General features: G+C 44.5%; 1 protein-coding gene across 10 annotated transcripts; it reads left to right on the forward strand.

Annotated features, from left to right (window-relative positions):
- The first annotated feature begins 2141 nt into the window (after positions 1-2141).
- LOC109745836 (tyrosine--tRNA ligase 1, cytoplasmic) lies at positions 2142-15809 on the forward strand. Of its 10 annotated transcripts, none has more exons than XM_073502335.1 (19): positions 2142-3169; positions 3423-3488; positions 3570-3728; positions 4330-4613; positions 4734-4837; positions 5576-5684; positions 6086-6168; positions 6640-6785; positions 7429-7534; positions 9708-9766; positions 11746-11835; positions 11937-12283; positions 12385-12457; positions 12980-13406; positions 13510-13706; positions 13793-13846; positions 14106-14179; positions 14332-15001; positions 15639-15809. In XM_073502335.1, the coding sequence occupies exons 5-12, from the start codon at positions 4823-4825 to the stop codon at positions 11983-11985; spliced, it is 657 nt and encodes a 218-aa protein (XP_073358436.1). In that variant the 5' UTR covers positions 2142-3169; positions 3423-3488; positions 3570-3728; positions 4330-4613; positions 4734-4822; the 3' UTR covers positions 11986-12283; positions 12385-12457; positions 12980-13406; positions 13510-13706; positions 13793-13846; positions 14106-14179; positions 14332-15001; positions 15639-15809. The 10 variants fall into 10 exon arrangements, with proteins under 10 accessions (XP_073358436.1, XP_073358437.1, XP_045085967.1 ...); XM_073502336.1 differs by having other exon boundaries at positions 5579-5684; XM_045230032.1 differs by having other exon boundaries at positions 4741-4837.
- Positions 15810-16250: the final 441 nt, after the last annotated feature.

Below are 16250 nucleotides of genomic sequence, written 5' to 3' on the forward strand. Positions count from 1 at the left end.
TTCCAAATGTTCCCTACCAAGGCCCCAGGGCCCGATGGCTTTCCAGCACATTTTTTCCAAAGGCATTGGGAGTTGTGTGGTGATGAGGTAACTGATATGGTGCTGCGAGTTCTGAAGGGAGAGGATTCTCCGGAGGAGATAAACAAAACGTTCATTGTGTTAATTCCCAAGATTGCAAGTCCAAAAAATTTAGGACAGTTTAGACCGATTAGCCTCTGCAATGTGATCTTCAAGATTGCATCCAAGGTTTTGGCTAACTGGCTCAAGCTTATTCTCCCCGATATTATCTCTGAAGAACAATCAGCTTTTGTACCAGGACGGCTTATCACGGATAATTTCATCTCTGCGTACAGAGTGTCTCCACTATATGAAGACAAGGAAACTAAAGAGCAACAGGTACTGTGCTTTGAAGCTTGACATGATGAAAGCTTACGATAGAATCGAGTGGAATTACCTCGAACGGGTGATGCTCAAACTGGGCATTAGTCCACGCTTTACAGCGATTGTCATGAGATGTGTCACTTCAGTCTCTTTCTCTATTGTGTTCAACGGTGCAAAGCAAGAGGATTTCAGTCCATCCCGGGGTCTCAGACAAGGCGACCCCATATCTCCATACCTCTTCTTATTGGCCGCTGAAGGCCTATCTTGTTTGCTGAAGGCGGCTGATCCGAACGAGAGTGTGCGGGGAATCAAAGTGGCGGAGAGTGCTCCCGAGGTAAATCATCTACTTTTCGTTGACGACAGCCTCTTATTTTTTGATGCTACACCTGAGATGGCGACAAAGGTGGATCTCTTGCTCCAGCGTTATTGCGGCGCATCTGGCCAACGCATCAACAAGGACAAGTCCTCTATATATTTCAGCAAAGGTTGCACGGATTCTGTGAAGCAGGGGGTCAAACAAATTTTGGAGGTTCAGAATGAGCAACTGTCTGACAGGTACCTTGGTCTTCCAGCTGATGTGGGGAGAGCAAAGGAAGGATCATTCAAATACCTGAAAGATCGAATATGGAAGCACGTGCAAGGTTGGATGGAAAAGGCTCTATCTGTCGGTGGAAAGGAAGTGCTCATTAAATCCGTTGCTCAGGCTATTCCTACATATTCCATGGCCTGTTTCAAACTCCCACGGGGTCTTTGCCAGCATATAAACGGATTGTTGAGGAAGTTTTGGTGGGGATCAAAGAAGGGGGAAAGGAAGACTGCCTGGGTCTCTTGGGAGGTTATGTCACAGCCAAAAAGCATGGGAGGAATGGGCTTTCGTGATATTGAGCTCTTCAATCTGGCACTTCTTGCCCGGCAAGCCTGGCAACTTCTGACCCAGCCTGACTCTCTCAGCGCTCGAATTCTTAGTGCAGTTTATTACCCGTCCTCCTCAATTCTCGAAGCAGAAGTGGGCATGAACCCATCACAAGTATGGCGTTCAATTGTTGAGGGGCGGGATGCACTCAAGCTCGGTCTTGTGAAGCGCATCGGATCGGGAGAAGATACTAATATCTGGCATGACAATTGGATCCCTCGTGATTACAAGCTTCAGCCGGTCTGCCCAAAATCCTCGAACCCTCCGCAACGGGTCTCTGAACTCATCAACTCTGTCACGGTCACCTGGGACCGGGCACTACTTCAGGAGCATTTGTACCCGATGGACATGGAGGCAATCTTAAACATCCCTCTTAGCAGCAGGATACATGCGGACTTCTGGTCATGGCATTATGAACGGAGAGGGATCTTTACAGTGCGGTCAGCCTACAGATTACTAGCCTCCACAAAGCAGCAACGCACCGACTGGCTTGAACACAATGACGGCCATTCCAACGTCCAAGCTGATAGCCGGTCATGGGCCAAGCTATGGGGAGCAGCGGTTCCCTCAAAGGTGCGGGTTTTTGCTTGGCGATTAGCTAAAACCTCTATACCCACAGGGACCGTCTGAAAGCACAGAAATATGGCCGATTCCGCGGAATGCTCTATTTGTCATGTGGCGGTGGACTCATGGCGCCATGCTTTATTTGATTGCCATATGGCGCGCTGTGTTTGGGCGCTCGCCGATGAGGATATCACTGAAACGATCATCTCTAACCGAACTGACGATGCTAAGCTTTGGATGTTCTGGCTGGTAGATACCCTACCCACGGCGGCCCTTGCGCGTGTGCTCGTAACGATGTGGGCAGTCTGGTGGGCTAGGCGTCGAGCTATCCATGACAACCAGTTTCAAAGCCCCCTCAGTACCCATGTTTTTGTTCAAAAGTTCATGGCGGAGCTCGACCAAATTCCAGAGAAGGGGGCAACGCACCAAAGAACTACATGCGTTGTCCAAGGACCTGCATGTAACATCCAGGGGCATGCATGCAACTCCCAGGGACCTGCATGTAAGGTCCCGAGTACCTGTGCGACAGCCAACACAACCGGCATGGCTGCCACCGGCAGTCCATGACGTCAAGATAAACGCGGATGGTGGCTTCTCCAAGATCAGGGATAAGGGCGCATCAGCTGTGGTGTGCCGAGACAAGCATGGTAAATATCTTGGCGCTTCTGCCGTCATTTTTGAGGGTCTTTCGGATCCGGCAATTCTTGAGGCACAGGCATGCAGCAAGGCGCTAGCGCTAGCTTTGGATTTACACGTTCGATCCGTATGTGTGGCGTCAGACTGTCAAGAAGTTGTGACTAGGATTGCAGATGACTCCCCATGCAAGTTCTTTCCAATTCTACAAGATATCAACCATCAAAGGGGGTCTTTTAGTGATGTTCAATTTATTCACGAGAGTAGGAGACATAATGGAGAGGCCCATGCCTTAGCTAAGGCTGCTGCAACTCTCCCTCCCGGGCGCCATGTGTGGCTTGATATTTTGCCCGATATTATCTGTATTCCGTCCATTTTGAACGTTTAATAAAGAATACAGATTAGCTAAAAAAAAAAAACCTAAAGGAAAGCCCAAAGTCGAGAAAAAAAGGGAAAGCCCAACATCCAATCCTCCTGCATCTGGTCCAGCCTCACGGTACCCTAAAAAAGTTCTGCTCCGGCCTCACCGCCGTTGGATGCTACTCCAGCGAGAGATTCGGTTCGCCTCTGCTGCCATAAGCAGGCAGGCGGCCTGAGGCCTCGTCATCCACCTCCTAAAATTTCGTGGTGGAACACGCCGCCGTCGTTCCTCCGACCGAGCGCGTCTTCTCTCAATAGGTGAAAGCTCTCGAAACCCGATTGATGCTTCAGAAGTTTTCTTTCTCAAGAACTGAAGCTTTTTCAATCTAGCCGATTGTTCGGAAGTCAATTTTGGATTGCATCTTTTCCCCCGATACACATTCTTCAACTGGCTCGTCCCAGTTTGCAACCTTAAATCTTGTACTGTACTAGGTATTTCCCTGCACCTTTTACTACTAGGTGCTCCGTACTAGCTAAATCTATGCATCGACTCCTGCTTTTGTTGCTGCAGGCAAATCTCTCCGGTGATCCTGTGATTGTGGGAGACTCCAGCCGACTCTTGTGTCGACACCAGCAGGTAAGCCCATGCTCGCATAAAAATCCTGATATTAGCCTCTGATCTCTAGTAATGGGATGTAAGTTTGGCCTATTTGTTTAGGGGCACGGTGGTGACGAGCCTAGCTGAGAGACTTTGTCTTCTGAGGAGCATTGGGGAGGAGTTCATCGACGAGGATGAACTCCTGTTGCTGCTGAACAACAAGGCTGCCCTGTTTGCTACGTTTGGTCTGTGACGTCCCCCTCGATGCACATTGCCCAGGTGGGTCCTCAGGAGTTGATCTTTCACGTCTTTTGTATGGAACTACTTAAACAATTTAACCATCGTTACAGGACTTCCATAAATGGAAACTGCCCAATCGGTTGAAAAATGTTTTGCGCTCATCCCCTTATCTATGTTAGTTATGGTCAATTTCCATGCAGTACAGTCATATTTAACCCCAAAGGTTGCAATTTTGATGTTTCTTTCAGGATTTTTGATGAAATGTATAATCTCATTGGTTTGCAAGAATTGTAAAGTTTCGCTACCGGCAACACTTCCGTTTAGCACGTAAAGTTGGATTGACGCCTTTCATGCGAAATTATGCACACGCACTTGTAATCCTTCTACCTTTTCTGGCTGAGAAAGTAATCGTTATGCTCTCTTCTACAGAAAATAGTGTTCATCCCCTGTTGGTGTAGTTTGTTCATAGAGGGACAGTTAATTAGTAAGATTTTGTAATATACCATTCATCTGTACTAGTCAGGACTCAGGAGTCAGGACATTCACTTGCTAATGTTTGTGTGCAAGTTTTCTAGTGTTCACACTTGTAATACAATGTCCACATTTGAATTCATTACATGAATTTGTTCACTTCTTTCAGGGGATTATTTAGACGGTGTTTGTGAATAGGATGGTCGGAGCTGGTTTCAAAGTCAAAATCTTGATAGCAGATTGGTTTGCCCAGATGAGCTATAAGATTGGTAGTAATCTGGATAAAATACAGACTATCGGCCAGTACAATATTGAAGTGTGGAAGGCAACTGGCATGGACCTTACCAGGGTGGAGCTTGTTTGGCTGTCAGATGTAATGAATATCCATGCAGCCAATTTTTGGCCCCTTTTCATGGATGTTAGCCAAAAATACACCGTTGATAACATAAAGAGGTATATTTTTAAAGCATGCAAGTGTTTAGGGCTTCCAATCAGAAATCTTCAAACTTTTTTGGTAAAAGCTAGGATCGTTAAACCAAAAATTCTTGGATCATCACATTATCTTGAAACAAGGTGACAGGTGTTGCAGTAAAACAATCCCTTATGGACCGGGAATATTGCAAGTTACAGAGATACTTTTGCCTTGCCTTCAGTGTGCTGCCATGTTATTCCAGAAGGTTTGTTTATTTAACAACACATGTCTTTTTTTTTCTCAAATACGCACCAAAATGTGTGCCATTTGTATTAGGAGAGAACGCACACATGGTGAAGAGTCTTACAAGCAGGAAAAACCCGGCAAACACACAAGGGGAAAGCAACAATATATGTCATTGCATGTCGATTGTTTTCATCTTGTAGTTCTAATTGTTTTCTCTGCTCTAGTGCTTTTCTCATGCTGTTTGCGACTGTAGATTAGCATGTCTTCATTTACATGAATAATAATATTGGGCATATATAATGGAGAATATTGCCTGTTAGATTTTGTGTATAAATGATTATGAGAACATGATGGGTAAGCTCAGTTTTGATGCGGTCCTTTTGACACTTGAGCTCTTGTTTTTGTGAGTGAAGGTGTGAGGCTGAGCACGCAGTTGGTACTGAACATATTATAATATGGATATAAATGATATAAAATATATCCAGTGCATGAGACTTCTTGTCAACGATAAGAGGATATATCCAGTACACTATAATCCTTACGTACTCTGTGCATCCCACCTCAAATGGTCATGAAATATTTTCATAACAAATTGTTATATAGGGTCACGGGATGATCAAGCACCTAGCAAAATTTGCTGCTTGAAAGCATGTAATCTTAACCTAAATTTGAAAGCATTTAGTCTTATCCTGAATTTTAAGCCTGCTCATGAGTATGTAACCTTAAAAATGTATCTAAACCCTCTATTTTGTACCAGCAGGTGGATATATGGCTGTTGGACATGGATCAGAGAGAGGTTTCCATTCTAGCCAGAAAGTACTGTGAGGACATAAAAAGGGAAAATGGACCTATCATTCTGTTGAACCGTATCTTAATTATGAACTTTTTGTTCCGTTTTTTTGTCAGTCTAAGGATGTTCTTGTACTCTAATGTCAGGGCTTTGACCTACCTGTAGTATTAACAAATCTCAAAAAAATAATTGTGGTACTAGTGCATTTCAATGTAAGAATACATGCAAAATTTTGTGCAGAATTGACCTGTACATTGTGCTTACAGAAAAGACAAAATAAGGGTGTTGTCACATTGAAACAAAAGTACTAGTTTTGTCTTTTTTCTGTTCTACAATCTTTACAAGTTAATTTTGAATTTTTTTTATGTATGTACCTTACATTTGTATGCACTAGTATATACCTTGGTTATCTTACATATGTCATGATCATCTTACATATGTCTTAAGGCGCCTATCTATCCTTAACTTGGATTACAGATATGCTTCCTGACTTACTAGAATACCCTGAAATTGCGGAGAAGTTAGATCATGCACGTGCTATCTCTATGGAAGATACTGAGGTATGTTTGGCTTGTGTTAATCCTTGTTGTCCTCTTGTGGGCTCATTATTAACTCAAACTATGCACTAGTTTTGAAGGGCGTAGCCAAAAAGTTCAGTCACAACTTCTTGATTATTATCAAGTTACCAGTGTGATCTTTGAATAAACTCATCTAAAGCAAAGAAAGGACTATTGTGAAAGGAGGGGTGAAGGTGAAAGAGAATAGTGGAAAATTGGCACTACAGACATGGTTTCTGACATGGGTTATCACTGATTTGGGAGTATGACTAGTGAAAGGCAATATAAGAGAAGTTATTGTGTTTTGGCCTCAGACTCATGATTTCAGTTCGTATATATGTGTGCTGGGTAACATTTTCAACAGAAGCTTTGACATGATTTTCGTTTATTTATTTGTGTGTAATCTCTACTTAGTCCTATCTATTGCCATCCTAAGGTAAGTATGCTAATCAATGGACATTTTGTGCGTTGCAGGATGATGTAAATTTAAAGGTAATGGTTAGAGCTTTCTGCCCTCCACAAGCAGTTAAACACAACCCGTGTTTGGAGTATATCAAATATCTTATTCTCCCCTGGTTTGGAGAATTTGAAGTGGTCCAAGAGCGAAATGGTCTTCACGGGTAAATCTCGTTGAACTACAAGCATGGCCACACTTTTTATCTCTGCCTTATGTCGAGTTAGATAATTTATTTTGGTGCCATCACAAAGATATAAGCATTGGAAAATATCATGTAATGCTAGTCTTGCACTGGCAAGTGGGCCATGAGGCCACATGTCAGTGATGTGTGGATGGTATTTTCCAACCGGAGTGATCTTTGCAATGGTACTGAGCAAGACACCCATAAAGTATACCTAACCAAATTAGTGCGCGATGAAGTTACACTTTGTGTTCTGATAAACTGCTTCTTTACGAAGGATATTTTTTTTTTGAAAACGGGCAAAAGATTTGCCACGTATATTAATTAAGAGAGAATAGAGTTTGTGTTACAAACACCCCTTAACAATATACGGAAGAATCACTCTCCCGGCATGATGGACCCTAGCTTCTTAGCTCCGGCGGCGACCCAAAATGATGCCTCCCTTTTGATGTTGTCGAGAAGAACCGTAGGCGGAGCTGCCATGTTGCGGAATACACGAGCGTTTCGCTCGTTCCAGATTGTCCATGCAGTGAGCATGGTGAGCGAGGCCATGGCCTTCCGGTTGGGGACGGAAGCATCAGTCAACCCAAGCCACCATTCTAAGGTGGAATGCCTCAGGGGCGAGGATATTTACAAACATGGAAATGCTTATTGCTGATTATAAACATGGTGCTCTGCGTGCTCCTGACATGAAATTGGCCCTTGAAAAGGCAATAAACAAAATATTGCAGGTACATTTGTATTTCTTGACCTGTCTTTTTAAAAACCATTGTTATTATCTGGTAACTTGTGCCACGATAATCAGCCGGTATTCTGGTTGAGAAACCATACTCTTTTGTTTACCTCTATTATAGTTCCTATGGGAAGCAATGTTAATCAAGTGTTTGATTTTTTTAGCCAAAGGAAGTTACACAACCAAATAACATGTAACATAAAGCATGTCCTACTGATTTTTCCACGAGTAGAATAAAAAATAGTGTTGTTAAACATGGAACCAAGATACAGGAAAAATTGAAAGGGTAATCTTTCAAGTCTAAATGTTGTCTTCTTGATCTGTGAAGCTGGATCCAAGTGTTATTTAAGCTTGCGTTAGTAATTTGGACAACTTGATGGTTTCAGGACAAACACGAGAAGTTGAAAGTGTGCCACTGGCCCCGACTCCTCCTCCTCTGGCGCTCCCGCGGGCGACAAGGGAGGAACCCTAGCCGCCGGCCGCCTCACCACCTCTCTTCTCCTCCTCCTCCTCCCGCCGCCGCCAGAGGGCGCGCCCGGGCGAAGCCCGGCCGGCGCCACGGCGGCGGGGCGTCTTCATCGCCTCATGCGGGAGGGTTGGCGCGGGCCGGCCGATCTGGATCTGGTCACGGCGTTCTCGCGGGGCGCCGCGGCGCGGCCCCTCATCGGCGCAGGTGATGGCGCGCGGGTGTGCGGGTGGCGTGATGGGCTGCACCTCGGTGGTGCTCGGCTGGTGTGGTGACGGCGGCGGCTCGATCCAGATCTGGTAGGAGCGGGCTGCGGGCGGTGCGGGCTGCGGGCGGCTTCCTCCGCCGTGGCAGCCGGCTGGCGGAGGTGGCGGCGCAGCAGTGGCCGCCTCGGCCTTCCCTTCCTCTTCTTCAGCTCCGGGGGGAGGTGGTGGTGTGGGCCGGGGGCCGGGGATGGCTGCCGGCGCTCCAGCCAGAGCTGACCTCGCGGCGGCGCGGGCCGCATTCGGCAACGCTTTGGGGGTCGGTCGATGGCGCGTGGTTCCGGTGGTGCGTGCCCGGCGGCTCCGGCGCTTGGAGTTCGCCGGGCGATGCAGGTTGGGCAGCGGTCGGGCATGGCCGCTGGTTTGGCCGTGGGCGGTGGCGTGGGGAGGTCCAACGGGTGGCCTCCTGGTGTCGTGGCGGCTTCACGGTGGCTCGACGGTTCTGCCCGCGACAGCGGCCGGCTTCTCCGGCGTCGGCTCGTCTGCGTGCGGACCGTCTCGACCTTTGCTCCATCTCCTCGTCGCCCGGCCGCTACTCTCATCAAAGGACTGGTCCTCTCCCAGCTGCGGTCCACCGCTCGTCTCGCGCCCGATGCTGCAGGACCGAGCTCGTCTCGCGCACGGTGCAGCAGGACTGACCTCGTCCCCCTCTCGGTGCTGCAGGACCGAGCTCGTCTCGCGCTCGGGGCAGCAGGACGGGTCGGTGGATGCCAGTTCTGTCCGGCCTATTGGGTCTCGACGCTGGGGTCGCCCAGGGGTGCGAAAGGTGGGACCTTTCTGCTCGTCTCTTTCGTTGGGGTTGCGGCGGGTCTCGGGTGAGGTGGTGTCAAGGTCTTGGATGCCGGGGCGGCGGCCCTGGTGGTGGTAGCGCGGTGCTCTTGGGCGGAGCCCATGCCTTGGCATTGCCCGGTCACCATGGCTGTGTGGGCGGTGTGGTTGCCGGGGTGTGGCGTTCGGTGGCGGTGAGTGTTGGCCGAGGTGAAAACATGTTCTATCTTCGGACGGACCGGCGGCGGCGAAGATCGTTCCCTTCTTAAAGGCGTCGTTGCGGCTCTCATTGCCCGTCATGCGGCTCCAGGGGAAACTCTGATCTTTGGATTGGGCGGTGGCGGCGCTCCGGTGTCGAACCCTTCTTGAAGGCGCCGCCTTGGAGCACATGGTTCGTCATATGTAGCTTCATCTCTTCGTGGTGGTAGTGCTAGGGGTGGTGTTGCTGCGCTCAACGTCTATGTATCTTGCCCTGGGTGTGTGCATGTGTTGCGGTGGCGTGTGTTTGTACTGGGTGCTTGATGATCGGTGCTTTATATATAAAGCTGGGCGAAAGCCTTTTTCGGTAATTTGGATAACTTGGACATCTATATGTGTTCCGATTTTGTTTTCAGTATCTATTGTATCTTGTCCTTGCATTTCTCAAGAGCTTAACTTGTTTTCCTTGATTCAAGTCTGTCCATGAGCACTTCAGAAACAATGCTTATGCCAAGATCTACGGGAAGCCAACAAGGTGAATTTATGTTTATTTCATTCGATGTCATATATGGCTGAGTTGTTGAACACTTCCAAGGTCTTTGAGTTGTCGATATGAATTGACTAATTTGAATAATTGAGCTTAAGTCGTTGAAACTTCATTAGGCTATGGTTTCTTCGTCCCTTTTGAAGTATGTGTAACAGGCAGTGAGACCATGTGCAACTGTTCGCTTTGGCTTACTTCTGTTTCAGTTTACATTCTTATTCAAGATAATGCTTGATTGGTACTTAGATGGTGCTAGTCCTCAGAAACTGTTGGTACTAATGATTGGCTTGTGCATAGGTTTGGAGTACCCGGTTTAGAAGTTAAGGGTCTGTTAGTTCGTGCTACTGTGTACTATATGATTGGGTCCTAGTTACATTGTGCTGGTGTTGGATTCATCATTTGTGTACATTTTGGTGTTACTTCTCAGAGTATATAACCAGGTCCAGCGGACTGAAACAATTTTATTTCCTTCAGTAGCTAGAGATTGCGATGGGCATGAATGCTAAAAGTCGTGCTGGCCTAAAGCAAGCCCGTATCTGGGTTTGTGTTTACTTGAGTTTGGCTTCACAATGTTTGGACTTCACTTAGGCCTCATTTGGTTTCACGGGATCCCGGGGGGATCCCTGGCTTTTCCCCGAGCCGAGAAACCACGGACTAAATTATCCCCGGGTGATCACCAGCGCATTTGGAGGCCCAAGAGGCAGAGGCTGCCCCGCCCTTTCCCCGGGTGAGGCTTCCATGTCTGGTGAGGTCAGGAAGAAAACCCTCGTCGCTTGGTCTCGTGAATGAGAGGCGGCGGCGACCAGATCGAGAACTCCTTCGCGTTCCAGCGCTCCGCCCTTCATCGTCCACCGTCCCCCGGCCCTCCTCCGGCAGCTAGAAGCGGCGCACCCCCCATCTCCCTCCACCTCCACGCTCCGCCCCTCTGGCGGGAGCGACGGCGACCGACGTCGTCACCTCTAGATCTCTCTCCGCCTTGAAGTTCCCTCACATCCGGCAAAGATGACGGCCAGGAGGTCATCCTCCTCTTTCACCAAGGTATCCCCTCCTCCACCTCTTCTACCCGAGTGTTTTTCTTCTCCATGGTGATGCCTTCCCTTCCATTCGCGGGCACGAGATGAGGAGCTCTGTGCAGATCCAAAAACCTCCTCTTTGGTCTGCTTCCTTTTGTTTGCAGCTCCCCCTAGCGTGCTTGATTTGTTCTCATGGAAGATCCCAACAAATTATCATGGAAGAAAAATTGTTGTTCCTTGCCACTATAGACTGAATTGATGATTGGTGTTTTTCTTTCTGCCATCAAAATGACAAGTGGGAGCAGCAAGATTAGATAATTATTTAGTCATACTAGTACGTTTATTGACATAACTTGGAAGAATTAGTGATGGGTAATCGCTGTTAACCTGTGTTCTGGCGAAGTGCCAAAGTGGTAATTACTATGTCGTTCAGGACATGAACAATTGAGTGTTGAATGCCAGCTTTGTGTATTTTTAGTTCAGTCAGCTTCCTATAGGTTTGTTTTTCAGCTAGCTTGCTGTTAACATGTCATTTGTTGGATATCACATTTTTCTATGGCAGATTAAAAATATAGAACTATCTATGATTACTTGGCACATATGTAGCTTCTGTAGTTTCTTGTGCACTCTGTACTACCAGCATTTGATAGGTTGTACTTGGTGTGAAATTCATTGATGTTGATTTACACAAGTTTCATATTCATTGATGTTATTACAATATCACTATGTTTGTATTTACTCTATTCCTAGGCTCCTACCTACTGGTTCTCAGATGGTATTATTATTGCTTAGCGATCTGTTCTGTAATATGTGGTAGCTAGTGCATATTCATGCGCTTCTTGAATGTATTATGTGTTCTGTAATTGTTTAGCAAAAATACTACATGCATTCTTTGTGCCATAAACTGATAAGTATTTAATCATGTGTCGTCGAATGCTGGTGCTTTGACATTATAAGTGTTTTGCTTTATCCGAAGACGTCGTGTTCAATTGCTTGGTGCCTTTCGATTTGTCGGTCAGTGAGAATATTTCACTCGGAACAAGAAAGGTATATGACGCAATCATCCCTTTTACACTGTCATTGAGGAAGCTTAAATTCTGCAAAACTACTGCTCTTAATTATGTGTTTGTTCTGTTACTGTCATGCAGAATGTTCTTAATTATGTTTATACACAACACAATATATGGCAGCGCCTAGGGCGTCTTGGAACCATGGATATGAGAAAGGTCTTGTTGATATAATGCTTGACCACAACAATCCCATCTATAGAGGTCAAAATGGGTGTTTGGCTGAAGGGTGGACTAGTATTACAAATACATTCAATCAGAAGTTTCCACTAGCTCATTTTACCAAGCAACAAATCCAAGAGAAGGAGAAGGATTTAGAAGGAAATTACAAGGCGGTGAGAGATTCTCGGAAATAGAGTGGCACATGATGGGATGATACACTTTGCATGATCATTGTTGAACCTGTAATATGGGATAAGCTTATTAAGGTTAGCTCTTTTCTTGATATATCGTTTGTTCACTGCCATTCATGCTCTTCAAGGCATTGTTTTTATTGATCCTAACCATACAATGTTGCTGCATTCAATAGGACCATCCGAGGGTAAAGAAGTTCCGTTCGAAGCCATTCATGCTCTTCAAGGCATTGGCTTCCCTGCATGAAGGTATGTTTCTTGTATCATCTGTTTCCTAGCCTAATAGCTAATACACTTCATCTTCTTGTGTTCTTGCTTATGTAAATGCCTTCTTGCATTTATTATGTGTTCTGCAATTGTTTAGCAAAAATAGTATATGCATCCTTTGCTTTCACCTCACAATTATGACCAGTGAAGGAACTTATTATCCTAGCTAGTACAATAGTTAGATATGAATCCTGCATGATGTCTTCATCTTTGAAGGGACTTAGGGTCCAGTTTGAGGTGTTCTTTTTCTTTCTTTCTGGAATGGGAGATAGTAAATTAAGGACAAGTAGTTTACTTAGTTTCAATCTAGGTTATCTTGCAAACAACCGGTTAATTATTTCAGTTAACTTAAGTAGGACCCGAGTAATCTACTTTGCTTCGAACACACGTGGCTATAAGCAAGTTACGGTAGATAGTACATAGGCCGCATTCCCATTGAAGGCGCCCCTGTTTATTACTTTTTTTTATTGTTGAGACTCTTGATATTTTTCTTTTTTGGAGCAGGAAGTGTTGCTTCAGGCGATCTCAACTTTATATCAATTCCGCAAGTGGATCTAACAAGTGATGCAATTTCTCCTATGGATTCCTCTACGAATGATGTAAACCCTTTCTCCTCTACCAATCTTGAAGATGGTATGTGATCTTCTGATCTGCAAGACCAAGGGGCATCAAGAAGAGATGAAGCTGAGTGTGCGACATCAGCCAACTCTGAACAAAAGGGAGTGGAGCCGATGAAAAAGAGGAAGCACAGCCAGGTCACTTTGGCTCTCGAGGACTACATAGATTTATAGAAGAAGCAAGCTGCAAAATTGGATGAAGAGTTAAAGGAATCAAAGCAAGATAACTTTTTTGTTGATATTTGCAGCAATGGGCTGTAGATCTTAATACCAATGCATGTGAGAGCTTTAAGTATAACCATCCAAGCATAGAGGTATGTCTAAGTGCATCTTAAACTTTGTTATCTTGTATAAGTGCCCTCTCTTGTTTAATGAATTTATCTTCTGTTTTTCGGACTTATGTTCGTAATGAAAAAGTGGAGGATTTTCTTTCTTTCCTATTGGAATGGTCTGCCCTATGTGACAAGTACGTCCATAAAAATAATGACGATGCAACTAGTTTGTTCGAGGATGGAGGGGAAGACCATGAATCTGGAAAAAGCAAGCTTGTCGTAGAGAAACTTAGCGCGATCTGCTATGATGGCGCTCACAGAAAAAATTGCATATACTTTAAGGTACTCCTCATTCTCATCTTGTTCATTTGTAGTCTTGGTACATTTGTTGTTTCCATATATGCCATTCTAGTATAATTTTTTAACAGGTGCAATGGAATGACAATCAGTTGAGGATTCCTAGCAGCCATGGAGAAACTCTGGTTAGTATCTAATCTGAATTTATTCTTTAAAAAATGTATTTCAAGTGCAATGTGTCCTTCAATGTTTAGCGCTTTCCCACTTAAAATTAAAGAATTTGTTCAAGAAGGCCATAGGAGAAAATCTTACCACTGCCGGTGAGTGCTTGAAATATTCTTTTTTCTTGATAATTTTGGCTAAACACCTGATTCACTGATTGTATTTAATTGTCATGTCACATTTTAACTGGTGATGTTGATGGCTCAACCCTTTAAAATGTAGAAGGACAATTGAATACCATGTGTTTAGCCAAAATTATCATGAAGAAAGAAGATATCAACCACTCACCGGCAGTGGTAAGATTTTTCGCCTATGGCCTTCTTGAACAAATTCTTTAATTTTAAGTGGGAAAACGCTGAACATTAAAGGACTCATTGCACTTTAAGTACATTTTTAAAAAAATAACTTCAGATTAGATACTAACTAGAGTTTCTCCATGGGCTCACAGGAATCCTCCACCCGATGGTCATTCCATTGCACCTGTTAAAAAATTATATTAGGATGACATGTACGGAAACAAAAAATGTACCAACACTACAAATGAACAAGATGAGAATGAGGAGTACCTTGAAGTATATGTCAATTTTTTATGTCGGCGTCACGCAGATCGCGCTAAGTTTCTCTATGACAAGCTTGATTTTTCCAAGTTAATGATCTTCCCCTTTATCCTCGAACAAACTAGTTGGGGCATTGCCATTATTTTATGGATGTACTTGTCACATAGGACTGACCATTCCGTTAGCAAAGAAAGAAAATCCTCCACTTTTTCATTACGAACCTACGTCCAAAAAACAGAAGATAAATTATATTCATTAAACAAGAGAGAGCACTTATATAGGATAACAAAGTTTAAGATGCACTGAGACATACCTATGTGCTTGGATGGTTATACTTAAAGCTCTCACATGCATTGGTATTAAGATCTACATCTCACCGCTACAAATATCAACAAATTGTTCTCTATCAGCCAATTGAAGAGCTATCTGTTGTAGAAAAAGCGAAGGCGCTGAGGCTTTTCAAATGCCCAATGAATCGAGAGATTTTCATCAATACCAAGAACCCAAGGCTCAGGCTTTTTTGGTTGAAGGAGGAGATTGCTGCAATTGAGAGATCAGAAGGTATCCATCTTTGCCATGTAGTTTCTTATGATATGCTAGCTAGACATCCGATGATTTCTACTAGTCTTTTTTGCTATGCATATACTAGCAGCTAGTGAACTTTGTTAGACACTTGACTGTAACCTTAGTTCAATCAGTTGGCCTGAAGCTAGAACCTGCTCTGTTGGTAGCTATAATTAGAAAGAGGTGCAGAGATAGTACTACCAGCTTGCCAAGTGCCTAGCTAATTAATGATGTTATTTCTGTACTTTCTTTTCTCTATTGCTTTGATTAGGATATGTTGTCATTCAAGTGAACTTGTAGCAATCTGCTTGACAAATGATTTACTCATCAGGGGAGTAACTTGTCGTAGCAGGAGTGTGTGCCTAGGTGCATAGGATTAGGTCATGTGATTGGGTTCATGTTAATTTGCACAATGCACCATCAGATTGCACATTTTCAAGCATATTGGTTGGGTTCCTGAACAGTTTTGTGGCAAGCAATGCAGTCTTAATTTTGTTATGCACAATGCACACTGCACACATCATATGTTGGTTCATACCGTTCCATGTCAATATGATTGTACTAAGAAAGTGCAGTGAGACCTTGAACTGATCCTAGCTAACTTATTTCTTTTTGTATTTCAACCAACATCAAGTTGTGGTCCGCGATGTTGATGAGGAGTGGAGAAAAGACTTAAGTTGGACTAGTGATCGTCGCCTTGCAGCAGCGCATATTGTTCGAAAGTGTCCCTGCCTTGACATGGCAACTTGATAATCCAGAACTTTTTAACCCTGATCCTAGGACCGATATGTGAACCATGGTGAAGGGATGGGTAAGTTGTAATATTTTTTAATATTCTATAATTTACATGAATTCTGAAATTTTGTTATGTGCATGTGGTTTTTGTGGTTGTTTTCCAAAATTATTTGTAGAATTCTTATCTATGAGATATGTTGTCTTATACCTGACAGTATGTGAGGGATTTCCAAACCTTTCCCTGTATCCATTTGGGCACCTGGGGCAGGGGAACATCTCCCACGTGGTGGGGAAATCCCCCCTAGGGGTTTATTGCCCTGGTTTTTTCCAGCCCAGCAACCAAACAAGCCCTCATGGATTTGGGTTTAGTTCTTTTAACCCATTAGCATAGTTCTAGGTCTTGTATATCTGAAGCCAGGTCCATTTATGGGTCAAAAAAGTGACTTCCTAGCTGATTTTCCTTCATAAATTGTGTAATGAAGAAATGTTGTCATGTATCTTTTGATTGCTG

This window comes from Aegilops tauschii, chromosome 6 (genome assembly GCF_002575655.3).
Source record: "Aegilops tauschii subsp. strangulata cultivar AL8/78 chromosome 6, Aet v6.0, whole genome shotgun sequence".
NCBI lineage: Eukaryota > Viridiplantae > Streptophyta > Magnoliopsida > Poales > Poaceae > Aegilops > Aegilops tauschii.